The sequence below is a fragment of the Miscanthus floridulus genome, chromosome 8, assembly GCF_019320115.1.
Source record: "Miscanthus floridulus cultivar M001 chromosome 8, ASM1932011v1, whole genome shotgun sequence".
Classification (NCBI taxonomy): Eukaryota; Viridiplantae; Streptophyta; class Magnoliopsida; order Poales; family Poaceae; genus Miscanthus; species Miscanthus floridulus.
This window is the reverse complement of record NC_089587.1, coordinates 170,801,623-170,815,566: the sequence shown is the minus strand read 5'-3', so window position 1 is coordinate 170,815,566 and position 13,944 is coordinate 170,801,623. Positions and strand designations below refer to the sequence as shown.

At 45.3% G+C, this 13,944-nt stretch overlaps 2 protein-coding genes across 2 annotated transcripts; one reads left to right on the top strand and one right to left on the bottom strand.

Annotated features, from left to right (window-relative positions):
* Positions 1 to 226: 226 nt before the first annotated feature.
* Positions 227 to 3,912, top strand: LOC136473983 (uncharacterized). Its single transcript, XM_066471601.1, has 2 exons — positions 227 to 405; positions 2,302 to 3,912. The coding sequence occupies exon 2, from the start codon at positions 2,330 to 2,332 to the stop codon at positions 3,404 to 3,406; it is 1,077 nt and encodes a 358-aa protein (XP_066327698.1). The 5' UTR covers positions 227 to 405; positions 2,302 to 2,329; the 3' UTR covers positions 3,407 to 3,912.
* Positions 3,913 to 6,387: 2,475 nt separating this feature from the next.
* On the bottom strand, positions 6,388 to 9,486 carry LOC136473982 (uncharacterized). The gene is made up of 3 exons (XM_066471600.1): positions 8,393 to 9,486; positions 7,036 to 7,372; positions 6,388 to 6,944 (listed from the first exon to the last, which is right to left on the bottom strand). The coding sequence occupies exons 1-3, from the start codon at positions 9,272 to 9,274 to the stop codon at positions 6,808 to 6,810; spliced, it is 1,356 nt and encodes a 451-aa protein (XP_066327697.1). The 5' UTR covers positions 9,275 to 9,486; the 3' UTR covers positions 6,388 to 6,807.
* Between the last annotated feature and the right edge of the window lie 4,458 nt (positions 9,487 to 13,944).

The following is a 13,944-nucleotide window of genomic DNA, read 5'->3' as shown; positions in this document are numbered from 1 at the left end:
TGAAGCCTCGATTTCTGGCTGTGGCGGGACTCCGGCTTCGGCTGGAGAGCCTGCGGAGCTGAGCCGCGCCAAACACGTCCTTATCTTTTGGACTATTTTTTAACGACAGCAGCACTAGCCCATTCTTCGTGTTTTTCTAGTCCGGCCTGAGTCTAAAAGAGATTAGTGGCCCGGAAGGCCGGAAGCCCGGAAACCTTCACCCAGCGGCCTGCTTTTGTTCTCCAGTCCAGTTGCCCCCAGTATACTCTCGCTCTCTCTCGGTTCTCCCGTCCCGTGCCCCTCCCTCCCGTGCGCTCTGTCTCTCTCTGGTGGCGACGAGCCGACGATTGGGCGGTCGACGCCGCCCTACGCTAGGTGCCCAAGTCTCCATCTTTGTGACCTTCACCGGCGACGAGCACCCACCAGGTTCGCCCACCCCTTCTCTTCCATTCCTGCTGTGCGAAACCCGAGCACCCAAGCTCTTTGTATTCGGATCTGACCTGATCCATTTACAAGTGTAGTATACATGTATTATGCTTATGCGCACAATTCTTTTTTTGTTGTTTTTGCAAAAAATATTGGGTGTAGATGTGTACACCCTTGCCCTTTATTGGGTCTGCCCCCTGTTTGTACTGAGTATCAGTTTGCTTAGGATTTGGTCGTAATCTTTAGGGGATTGCTTAGTGAAATCTACTAGCCTGACAGACCAAAGCATACCTTATAGTAGGAAATACTGGATGCCAAGGGCAATTGTTATCTGGCCTATAAAAAAAATCGAACCTTTTATCACTATTACCACTATTTCTGACATAATGGTATTATCTCCATGAAGAAACGGTGGCAGGGACCATAGGAACATATTATTTTAACCCTTGAAGTTGACTTTTAATACTCTGTTTTTGGTGTGAGTGTCAGTAAACTTGAGCATTGCCATCAGTTACGGTTACGGTGTTATACTTGAGATACTTGGTGTGACTTAGAACAAAACATAGTATTTTGCGTTACCTTGTACAAAACTTTTCTTTTCTTTGTCTGGATCTTCTGAGAGATGGAAGCAACTCACTCTCTCTACATGCGGCTCGGGTCCATATCTCGGGTATGTTTGGATGCTGACCTTATCCAAACCTTGCCTCAACTTGCCAGGCAAGGAAACGAAACATAGTTGAGTGTTTGGATCTCTGGCAAGCTTCCTCGTCTTTTGTGCTGGCAAGGTTTTTCCTTGCAATCCCATGCTAGCCAATTTGGCTCTCCCATCCTGGCAAAGGTAAGTCTAGTTTGGCCCCCCTGCTGGCAATGTGAGGCAAGGCTACCTGAGGAAACAAACTGACCTAAAGTTTTTTCCCTTTCTATTTGTTCTGTTCATAACACTACCTTTGTTACCTAACTGGCAGTGCACTGTTGCATTGTTGCTCACTCTAGCGGGAAAAAACTTTACTAGCTCCTTTGATTTTTCTTTGTCATTTTATCTTGTCAAAGTGTGTTTTTTTGTTTGTCGTTATATGATTTCAAGAAGAGACAGCTACATTCCCCTACCATATTGAGCTTGCTACATTGTTCCAATATGCAATTCCTTTGTTCATTGGGTATCATGTGTGGTTGAAGAGACATGCAATTCCCCTACCCTATTGAGTGCTACACTTGGGTAATAGTGATATGCTATAGCTTTTCTTAATACCTGCGCACAAAGCTAAACAGACAAAAAATTTACTAGCAGTCAAAGTTTATTAAGCATAGCATATTGTGTGGACTTTGGGGTATGCTTGGCAAGTTCTTTCCAAAAGGATAGCAGAAAACTAAACTACAAAAATTGTAAAACTGGTTGATTCACAAATACATTTTTTCGTTACTTGAAATGTATTTCCATTTCTTGATAACTGCTATTACAAATAACTTTAACAATTTGTGCATTTCATTGTGATATGTGCGTTTGAAGATGCGCACTGACAATTTGTAGTGGCAAGGTAACTGTTCAACTTCCCTTTATACTGGATGCCCATTGTCCGACATGTTGGTCAAGTTGGTCCTACGTAAGGGTAGGGAATTTTGGGAGACTTTATTTACTTTATTTCTTGCTTATCAAAGCAGTCTCTACCTTACCTATAAATAGGACTATACGGATCCTATCAGCTTAACATTAAAAGTAACACTGGTTCAAACAGTATGTAAATAGAGTATCATATTTTACCGAGTCTTGCTAGCAAAATGTGTAAGCTCTCTAAGACTCTAATAGATATGTTTGCTGGAGTGCTGGCCATGATAGCCCAAGCATGCATCAAAATTTGTAGTCTAATGTATACATTATTTTCTCTTGTCATTTTGCAGTTGACTTGCACAGTCAGAGCTTTGGAAGATGGCAAGATCACCAAGAGGTAGGAACCTCCAAGCTCGTCAACGTAGGTCAGCTTCTTCAGATGTGCCCTTGTGCTCCTGGAAGACGGAAGGAACAAACAAAGGAAATGATATGTCAGTGACCTCTGAGAAGAATGAATGGAAAGGAGCCACTTGCCCAGTTTGCTTGGAGCATCCACATGATGCTGTCCTCCTCCTGTGTACCTCTCACCACAAGGGCTGCCGACCATATATGTGTGGTACCAACTACCGTCATTCTAACTGCCTTGAACACTTTAAAGAAGCTTACGCAAAGGAAAAAATGGCTCTTGGTGTTTCGGCTGAGTCTGCACCTGGCCTTCCATTATCCTCGAGCACACTGCCATCAAGCAAGCAGCCATGTGTAATGGAACTTGCCTGCCCTCTCTGCCGTGGAGAGGTTAAAGGATGGACTGTGGTTGAACCTGCGCGTCAGTATCTGAACCAGAAAAGGAGAACTTGCATGCATGATGGGTGCTCATTCCATGGCTCGTATAAGGAGCTTTGCAAGCATGTGAAGTCGAAGCACCCTTCAGCGAAACCTCGTGAAGTTGATCCTGCTACTGCAGATGAGTGGAAAAGGTTTGAATGTGAGAGAGAGCGGCAGGATGCCATCAGCACTATCAGGTCCATGAACCCAGGAGCTTTGATCATGGGGGATTATGTCCTTGAGTTGAATGGTGGTGGCAACAACCATTTGCCCTCGGATGGAGATAACTTCGACTTGGAGGAAAGGCTCAACTTCTTCACATCCTTAGATCGTACTTTGAATGAGCGAATTGACTTGTATGACTCGTCAGATAGTTTGGATGAGGGGTTTGACTTCTTGGCATCCCTGTTTACCCATGGCAGGAGAATCTCTACTGGAGGTCCATTTAGCAGGGCTTATAGAAGACATAGGGAGAGGCCTAGACGTTCAACGAATTCTGTTGATGCTTCTGACATTCAGCATGAGTCAGTTAGCACTCAAAGGGGACAGCGTGCTGTTCGGGCTATAGGCAGAACTTCACGGCGGCACCATCCTATGGTCGCTCATATAAGGCCTACACGAGGCAGCTGAGAGATGAAATCACTTAGAGGGGAGGGAGGGGCTTTCATGCTATCCATCTGCAAGGGACGCAAAATAACACACCATGATAAGTTGTTGCTCTGGTGGTCGGAGGTCCATCATTTCTTCCTTTTTTTTGTCCCATTGCTGAGACAGCAACTGAGGATATAAGGTTGGATGGAGATGAGGTCTCTGTTTGGCAGATGCTGATGCCTGTATGATGTGCTCTGCGATGTGCATACAGTTTTGGGCTGAAGCAGCTCCACTTTTCCGGTGCTGCCTTTGCATGGATTTTATGAATACCCTTGCCTCGAGCTTCTTTTCCCGTTCTGTTGATCAAAGGAAACTGCAAACAGATGATTGTTTTGTCCGCAATTGCTATTTGAATGTTAGATGTCTGTATCATGAACAGCATACACATTACTGCTTATGTTCTGGTCTTGTAGTTTTGTATCCGTACGCTGTGGCCTTTGGATGGCTTTGTTGAGTTGATATGTGAGGTCTAGACTTATTTGCCATGAGTGCATCTTCTCGTGGTTCTCTTGCACCGTGCTGCTAGGGTTATTCACCTGGTGGTACACGAAACTGTCAATGCAACTGTGTCTATTTCAGCTGTTGCTTATGGAACTGGTTCCTGTAGTTCTATTTATCTGCTTAAAATGTGTCACGTTTGTTTGGCCGTATAAATCAATCATATATTCATGTTGACACTGCATTTCGATTCTGCATGTCCAATTCCCATATAATTGGTTGTTAAGCGTTGTCTTCATGTTCAACTGATGAGAGGTGGTTCTCGAATCAACGTGGGATGATGTTCACTCACAGGAGGACCTGGTTCTCCTTGCAGATTCGGCCGCCTCCGCATGATTGGAGTGATGAGCACTGGGATAGTGCGTTTTGCTTGTAGGTTCATTTATATTATAAGCTCTGAGATGATGTAAACCTGCATGGACAGGCCTGGTTCATTTGTTTGTAGAACCGTGTAGACAAGATGATCTGATTGGTTTCCTTTAGCGCCGGCCTATCTGTGATGATTATGTTATTTGGGCTTACGCGTGTTTAAATCTAAACTTGCTAGTACGACAATCATCAGGGGCTGATTTAGAAACTTAAATTTGACAGATAACTCATTTTATGCAAGGGAACGGTTAATTGGAATGGCTTGGAAATTCTAAGCTCCACTGGCATGCCGCATAGGTATGGAACCTAAGTCTCCAATAACTCTAGAAACAAATGCCACCTTAAGAGTTTCTGTATACTAATCGATTCAAGTTCATGAAGCATGGGGGTAATGTGGGCTTAGGTTGTTGCTATTATCCTCGGTTGTTTGTATAGCTCAAGCCTGCCATAGCCAGGCTCAATTTATGTGTGAGCACACCAATTGGATTGCTGAAACAAAAAGTAGATGTCACAATACTAATTCCTAGGGATTTATATGGTTAGATTGGAATCCTCTTAAACAGGAGGCCCTTATTGGGTGAAGCCTGTTAAAGCATCAAACCTCTAATCTAGTTTATAGCCTGATTTGTACTATCAGTCTGTTCGCTGGTTTCTGGGCTGATAAGCCCGGTTGTGGTTTCTGGGCTGATAAGCCCGGTTGGTGCTGGTTTGTTGTGAGAGAAAAACACTGTACCATACCTAATAAGCTCTGGCTGAAACCACAAGCGAACCGAACATGCTGTATATGTTAGGCATATTAGATATACGTGATTATGTGAAGCAGAGTGAACGTCTCATTTCTTATCAAATGGAATATTCTTTTGAACAGTTTGAACGGGTTCCTGGCGGTTATTGCTATTTGCTTCCCTGACATCTGTGACCTGGGAAGTTAATTCTCCCTGACATCTGTGACCTGGGAAGTTAATTCTCCCTGACATCTGTGAAGGAATGAATGTGGAAGCGGCAGGATGCAACAGGCACTGTCACGGAATGTGGTTGCAAAAACTGATGGAGATAACTCTGACTTGGAGGAAAGACTTCAACTTTTTCACGTCCTCAGATGACAGACGCAGAGTGTGATGATTGACTTGGTAGCTTGGATGACGACTTTGAGGCTGCGACCGAAATGAAAATTTTTTGATATCACATCGGATGTTTTGAGAATGTAAGAAGGGGTTTTTGGATATTAATAAAAAAACTAATTACATAGCTCACCTGAAAACTGTGAGACGAATTTATTAAGCCTAATTAATTCATCATTAGCGCATGTTAGTACTGTAGCACTTATGGCTAATCATGGACTAATTAGTCTTAAAACATTCGTCTCGTGATTTCCAACCAAACTGTGTAGTTAGTTTTTTTTCGTCTATATTTAATACTCTATGCATATGCCGCAAGATTCGATGTGATAGTTTAGGGTGAAAATTTTTAGGAGTCCTGAATTCTTGTAGTCTCTACTGGAGACTCGACGATTCAGAGCCGGCGACAGGATAGAAGACAGAGGCCAAGCGAAGTGACATTTTTGTAACACATAAAACCGGGTGACATATCTGTCATCAATACTACTGTCTCTGTAACAGATGCTTCTAACGTTCTGCATTCCCGGTGCTGTCTTGCATTGATTTTGCGAAACCTTAAGCTTTGGGTCTGTTCGGTAGGACTAAAAAATACTGTTCTGACTGATTGTTGTGAGAGAAAAATACTATTTTGGTAGGATATAAACAGTGATTTCGTGAGTGCCAGAACCAGCCAGCCAGCCGAACGGCCTCTTTCTTTCCCTTTCTGAGTTTCTGCCATTGCAGAACACAGCGCATCAAGTTGGCATGAAATATGTTTACTTAGGCCTTGTTTAGTTTCAAAAATTTTTCCCAAAAAGTTCTACAGTAGCCATCGTATCGAATCTTACGATACGTGCATGGAGCATTAAATGTAGACGAAAAAAAACTAATTTCACAGTTTGGTTGGAAATCGCGAGACCAACGTTTCGAGCCTAATTAGTCCATGATTGAATATTAATTGTCAAATAAAAACGAAAGTGCTACAGTAGTCAGATTTCCAAATTTCACCCAACTAAACACAGCCTCAGGAGGAGCTGATTCTTTTCCTTACAAATTCCATTCCACTGTCCACAGCACATCACAGTACGAGTATCACTTGTGTCTATGAGGGACAGTTACCAAAAGAGACATACTGGAGTTGGAGGACACGTAGTGAAAAGACAAGTGGTTCGAGTCATTCATGAGGGTATATGCACTCAGCACTGGTCAAAACAAACAGCCTGGACAACTCCTCACATGCTCACTATCGACATCTAACAAAGTACGTACGAGCTATCGAATGAACCTACAAATCAAAGCAGCTGTTCTCCATCAGAATATCCTCTACTATCTGCACTCATTTTGTACATTCCTCCAGTGAAAACTCTGCATCTGCATCTGACAGGAGCCAGCCGGCAAAAGATGGGTGGGAGGGATTCAGGAGATGCCGACGGTCTTGCCGAGCAGCCACATGACGAGCGAGAACTCGATCATGAAGAGCGCGTGCAGCCACGCCCGGTCCACCACGAAGCCGTACACCGTGATCCCCGCCCGGTTGTTCTCCAGGTACGTCACTGCATTTCAATTCATATCGGCCGGCGGCCGTCAGCAATGCAAGAAGGAGCAGCAACAGCATACAGATACAGTCTGTGGTAGTTTGCTTACCCAGCGCCTGCCTCTTCTGGAAGCTGATGTTGTTGGCCTGGAACGGCACGTACTTGGGGTCGTCGAGCGAGGAGCACTCGCTCCGGCTGTCGTCGTCGTCGTCGTCGCTGGCGGACTCGTCACCGGCGGCCACGCGGTAGGCGTTGGCAGGCGCCAGGTAGCCCGCGTTGGGCGGCAGGTCCGGGTCCGGGTTCTCCTGGTCGTTGTCGAAGGCGTGCACCGTGACGTCCGCGTGCCACGCCGCCGCCACGCTCGTCATCGCCTGCGTCTTGTGCGTGATCTTCGCCGCGCTGTACAGGCACATTAGCAGACCTGCCACTAGGCTGATCGAGCACAGCTGTACGCACAAGAACACAACGCAAAGAATGCCAAAGTAAGTTTACACTTCTGTCTGATTTTTTATTACCACTATAAACATTATATCCTGTTTGACATCTACTGAATTCATCTGGGACTGAAAAGATGATCGGTTTTTTCCTCAAAGAAAAGGTCATGTCACTATATATAGAGAAGAGAATCTGTAAAATCGTCGTCCATGTGTCGGCATTGTGCAGAGCAGATCTACCTGCATAACCTTCCGACACACGGCAGCTGTGTACTAATAATGCTGATTGCCGAAGGAAATATAGCTGTCCGCTGTGGACCATGAGCTGTGTGGTTGCTCACTTGCGCTTGCCAGTCATGGCTGATCACTGACGAGTGGAAGGTGTTGATGGTTCTCTAGTTCTCTTCTTCCATAGTGGTCTGCACATCTGTGTTCCCTTTTGGTTTTGGCCTTTTGGGCATGCAAGCTTTTCCTCCAACTTTCCATTTACAGCTGTCCTGGCGACCTGGCATCACCTGATTTGGCATTTCTCGTAGTACCGAACTACTACCAATACTAGATCTTGATTTCAAAATTGGCCATGTGACAAGTGCACACGTACTATGATGATATCCATATTCAATTTCCACGTACATTTTCTTGTTTTTTGTTTTTGCAGATTATTTAACTAACAGGTTATATGTGCACTCTGCCCTCTGTTCACTACCACTGTTATATTCAGAAGAAGTCACTGTCTTTGATCCATACGACTTCATCAACTAAATAAAGGACACATGATCATGTTGCTCGCTTTATCAGTTCGTAGTTCCATCTAAGGGTTTGTTTACAATTTTGGATAAGTAAGAATTAGATGCGGTATATAGTCCTATTTGGATTTCCACTGCACAAAGCCTAATTTTTCTCACTATGACTGTACTAGAATTCTTATGCTTTAGGAGAAAGAGCAATAATAATATAATTAAACCTGCAGAAGAAACAGAGGACGTGTATGCAGGGCGTCCTTATAATTAATAATAATTAACAATTACTCACCGCGAGCTCGCCGGCGGTGGCGAGATTGACGACGGCGTGCGGCCTGGTGGTGGCGAGCAGCGCGGCGAACTGGCTGGCGGAGACGAGCACGAGGCTGCAGACGATGAACTTGCGGTACCGGTGGCTGATCTTTCTGAGCTGCTCCCTGATCCGGCGGTGGTGCTGCAGCACGGTGGCGACGTCGGCGAACCTGCCGAACTCGCGCGCGAAGCCGACCATCCGTAGGATCTGCAGGTAGCAGATGACGCGGAAGAGGACGCAGACCATGAAGAAGAGCGCGACGCGGTACACCCAGGAGGCGACCTCGACGGTGCAGCAGGCCGCGGCGGCCCACCACCAGCGGCGCGAGCGCGAGCCGCCGCCGTACGCGGCGGCGGCGTGGTAGTACCACCAGTAGGCCTTGTAGACGGCCTCAGCGAGCGCGCAGGGGAGCACGAAGCAGGCGAGGACGCGGAAGGAACGCGCCAGCTGCGCGGCGTACCCCGCCTGCACGTCCTCGGAGTCGCGGCGGAGGCTGTCGAGGTAGAGCAGGCGGCGGAGCCCGCCCCCGCGGTGGAGGAGCGCGCGGAGGGAGACGTAGGCGAGCGACGCGGCCAGGGTGAGCGACACCTGGACCTGCCCGTCGAAGGGCCGCGGCGGGGGGTCGGCGGGGGTGAGGAGGCGGACGGCCGCGGGCGCCGCGATGGCGAGGAGGAGGAAGACCGCCCAGGAGCCCACGGCCGCCACGCGCGGGGAGGAGGAGTGGTCCACGCAGAGCCAGGCGAGGCAAGCGCGGAAGCTGCGGAGCTCGTCGTTCGCGCTCGATGCGGATCGCGCGAACCGCGCCGCGGTGGCAGATGACTTCCCCGGCGCCGGCGGCAGTAGCGGCGATGCGTCCGCCATCGGTGCTCGCTTTCCTGGCGGGCCCTGGGTGTCGGCACGGAGCGGGCGACCGGGAGTGGAGGGCGAAGTGGGGTGAGGTGGCTGTGTCTCTGTCCGGCTGCGCGTGGGCCGCCCGGGGGAGAGGAGATACGCGCGGCTGGGAGATGGCGAGGGTGTTCCAGTTGGGCCGCTCGCTGCCTGCTCTAGTGCTCTTTCTCTCCCTCTGCTCTCTGGGTCTGGGATCTCTACATATATATACCCTGACCTTGAATGAGGTGACGACAGAATTACGTGTGGACACATGAGAGGCGCTGTAGCTTGCTTCCCGTGACAATCGTGACGACGGTCCTGTGAAGCTGTCGTGCGCCTCATGATTTCCTTTTTCTTCTAATCTCCAGATTCAAGGAAAGACATATAATGCACCACCTCACGTAGAATGGTTTGATTTCTCCAACCAAAGACACCCTTATATATATATATATACTCACTTCTAAAAATGTAGGGAAAAAGCTACAATATATTTGAAAACTATCATAAATCTACACTTTAAAAAAAGATTTTATCGAGCTATGCTTTTTAAATTAGAATTAAAACACCAAGGCCCTGCATTGTCCTTCTTTAGTCGACTCGTCACCTCTATCCTCTCCGCTCTCCACCATTTCCAGAGTGAGACGCCAAAAGCCCGAGGGGTATGCTGGTGGCTATGGGACCTCTGCCCTACAATGGGGGTGATTTCGGATCTACGCGAGCCAGGTAAGGTATTAAGGTCGCACGATTGAGATAATGATAGTGCACATGGCTTGTTCCAGCCTAAAAGCATCTAGGCCCCCAGTTGGGTTTCGGTGATTAATGACGACATGAGATTACTATGACTGACATATATTTTGCAGAGACAATTTGAGTTAGGTCATGGTAATGTAAATTGATTGTGCAATCATGGTTGTCATGCCCCTATCGATGAAAATTGTTTTAATTTTCAAAGGACGGACGACAAGGTTAAGGACAGACTAGTTAGTGTTTGTTCGAAACACCGACAGGGGGTATAAATACATATCCCACTCGTTCATTTGAGATCTCTTGCCCATTTGTTCAGCTGAGAATCAACTTTGGAGTGCAAGAGAGAGCAAGAGCCTAGTGGGGTGACTGAGATTTGATAATCCAAGATTAAGGACCTCATTAGTGCATAGGGAATAGCAAGTGTGCATCCACCTTACTTATTAGGCTTGTCTTGGTCAAGTGAGAGTTTGTGCTTGTTACTCTTGGTGATCGCCATCACCTAGACGACTCGGTGGTGATTGGGAGCTTGGTGATCATCCGACGGAGCATGTGGATGACCCAAGTCACTTTGTGAGCGGTTGTAGGCGATTCACCCCGACAGAGTATCAAAGAATCAGCCCGTAGAGAGCACTTGATCCTTGCGCGGATCAAGGGGGAGCTACACCCTTGCGCGGGTGATCCAACGAGGACTAGTGCGGAGTGGTGACTCTCCGATGCCTCGAAAAAACATCGCCGTGTTCCTTTCCCTCTCTTTATTTTGAGCATTTACATTTGAGCAATTCATTTGATGTATTTACATTTCTAGAATTGCCATGCTAGAGTAGGATTGGAACCTAGGGTGCAAAACTTTTGTATGGGAGAACAATAGTAACACATTCTAGACACAAGGGGTGAAATGGGCTAAGTGTAGGGCTTAATTATTGCAAAAATTTAGAATTAGCCTAATTCACCCCCCTTCTTGGGCATCTTGATCCTTTCAATTGGTATCGGAGCCTCGCGCTCCCTAAATTAGGCTTAACCGCCTATAGCAAGATGTCCTACGGGGATGGACCCCCTCCTTTGAGGGAGATGATTTTCCTTATTGGAAAATTTACATGGAGGCATACCTAGAAGCTTTAGATGTTGGAGTTCTTAGAGCCGTCTCACAAGGCTTCCCAAAACCTAAGGATCCCACAAACCTTCAAGGCAATGAGGTTAACTATGAGAAGTGGAATGCAAAGGCTAGAAACACCCTTTTTAGAGGCCTTTGCAAGGATGTTTTTAACCGTATGTGGAACCACAAAGACGCTCATACACTATGGTCGAACATTTGTGCGCTCCATGAGGGAACCAAGAGTGAGCGTGAGGAATGCTACCACCTTGTGATGAAAAAGCTTAATTCATTTGAGATGTTTCCTAGAGAAAGTGCCAATGAGATGTATTCACGCTTGAATGTTCTTGTAGAGGAAGTCAATGGGCTTAGACTCACACAAATGCAACCCTCCGATATTGTGAAAAAGATCTTGAGTGTCCTTCCCATTGACAAATATGGACATATTGTGACGGTGCTTCATCAAGGTGATCTTTCCACCACTACACCAACTCAAATATTGGGGAAGATCAATACACATGACATGTACATGCACATCACTCCACAAGATGGCTCTTCTTTCACCAAGAAGAAAGATTTGGCATTCAAGGCTAGCCAAGAGAAGTGGGGCAAAGAAAGAGTTGATCATGATAGCTCAAGTGATGATGAGATTGATGATGCAAGTCTCGCTCTCATGGTGAGAAGAACTGCCAAGATGCTCAAGAAGCTAAACAAGAATGGTGTCAAGTTTGATGGCAAGAAGAATAAATTCTTCACTAGTAATAGAAGGAAGCTCATTTCCGAAATGGATTGCTATAATTATGGAGAACTTGGTCATCTAGCTCATCAATGCCCCAAACCTAAGAAAGACAAGTACAAGAAGAAGTACAAAGGCAAAAAAGATGACTCAAGTGATGAAAATGATGGTGAGAAGAAGAACAAGCCATACAAGAAGAAGGATAGAAAGAGAAAGGAATTTCACAAGAAGAAGAAGAATGACAAGGCATATATTATTGGTGATTGGCTCACGAACATTGAATCATCACGTGGCTCATCGAAGTGAGAATGAGAAGGAGAAGGTGGCCGCTCTTGTGATTGATTCTTCACTATATTCACCAACACCGCCGCCATCATCCTCTACACACCTATGCCTTATGGCCAAGGGTGAACGAAAGGTACAAAATGATGATGATAATAGTGGTGATGATAATACTAGCAATGATGAAAGTGGTAGTGATAGTGATGAAGAATTTGAATCACCTTCTTATGATGATCTTGTCAAGTTGCTAAACCAATACACTAAAATCATTAGAAAGACAAGAGCTAAAAATAAAAAGCTAGAACTTGAGAAGGACTCACTCTTAGCAAAGTATGACATAGCCAAAAAAGCTAGTGTTGAGCTTAGAGAAGAAAATAAAATTGTGTCATCCAAACTCAAGGAGCTCAAATCCTCTAAAAAGGAGCTTAGAGAAAAACATGATAAACTTGAGGGGATACATAATGAGCTCACCACTAGTTACAATTTGCTAAAAGAAGAGTACACCAATCTCAAGATTAATCATGACAATCTTGTTCTTTCTCATGAGTTATTATTCAATGAGCCACATGATGCTACTAACAATGTTGTTAAGATTGATATAGCTACATCATGTGATGACTTGATTGTTGAGAGCATTGAGCAAGGTTTTAGTAGCAAAGGCAAGGAAGTGGCTGAATCTAAAAACTATGATGATTATGTCAAGCTCAAGAATGAGAATGAAAAGCTCAAGAAAGATCTTGAAAAGTTATCAACCACCAACACAATTGTGATAGAGAATCTTGACAATGATTATGATATAGCTCTTGAGAATAAGATGCTTAAAGAAGAGAACAAGAGACTCAAGATGGAGAAAAATCATGATGAACTTAGAGAAGAAAACTTGAAGCTCAAGTTAGAGAAAGAACATCTCAAGATCGGGTTGAGCAAGTTCACAAGAGGCCAATATCTCCAAAGTGAGTTACTCATGCACACCGTGATGAAGATGGATAGAAGTGGTATTGGGTACTTGGCAAATCAAGAGAAGAAAGCTCAAGCTTAACATCAACAACAATATATTTTAAAGCCTAAGCCAAAGAGATGTTTTGAGTGTGTACAAGAAGGTCACTTTGCTCATGAGTGTCAAACTCCACCACCACAACCTTTGCCCAAGCATGCTAGACCCTTTGCCTTCAATGCTCACTACATGCTTAGAAAGGATTCTAGTGAAAAAATGAAAGTCATGTTCTTAGGTCCACCCAACAAGAATAGGCCTAAGCAAATTTGGGTTGCAAAGTCACTAGTTGAGAAAGTAAAGGGCCCTCATCAAGTTTGGGTCCCTAAACAACAAGCTTGATCTCTTATGTGTAGGTGAACTACAAGACCGGTGGAAGTCATTGGGTTATAGATAGTGGTTGCACTCAACATATGACCGGTGATCCTCGTATGTTCACCTCACTAGATGAAGAAGTAGATGGTCAAGAAAGGATTACATTTGGTGATAATTCAAAGGGCAAAGTTCAAGGATTGGGCAAATTTGCAATATCAAATTATCATTCAATTTCAAATGTGCTATATGTTGCTTCATTGAGTTTCAACTTGCTATCAGTTGGTCAATTGTGTGATCTTGGCTTTCAATATTTGTTTACCGAGAAGGAAGTGGTTGTGTCAAAGAAAGATGATGATCAAGTTATATTCAAGGGTTTTAGATACAACAACCTATATCTAGTGGATTTCACCTCCGAAGATGCAAACTTGAAGACATGCTTATTCACTAAAACATTACTTGGGTGGCTATGGCATAGAAGACTTGCACCTATTGGGATGAGC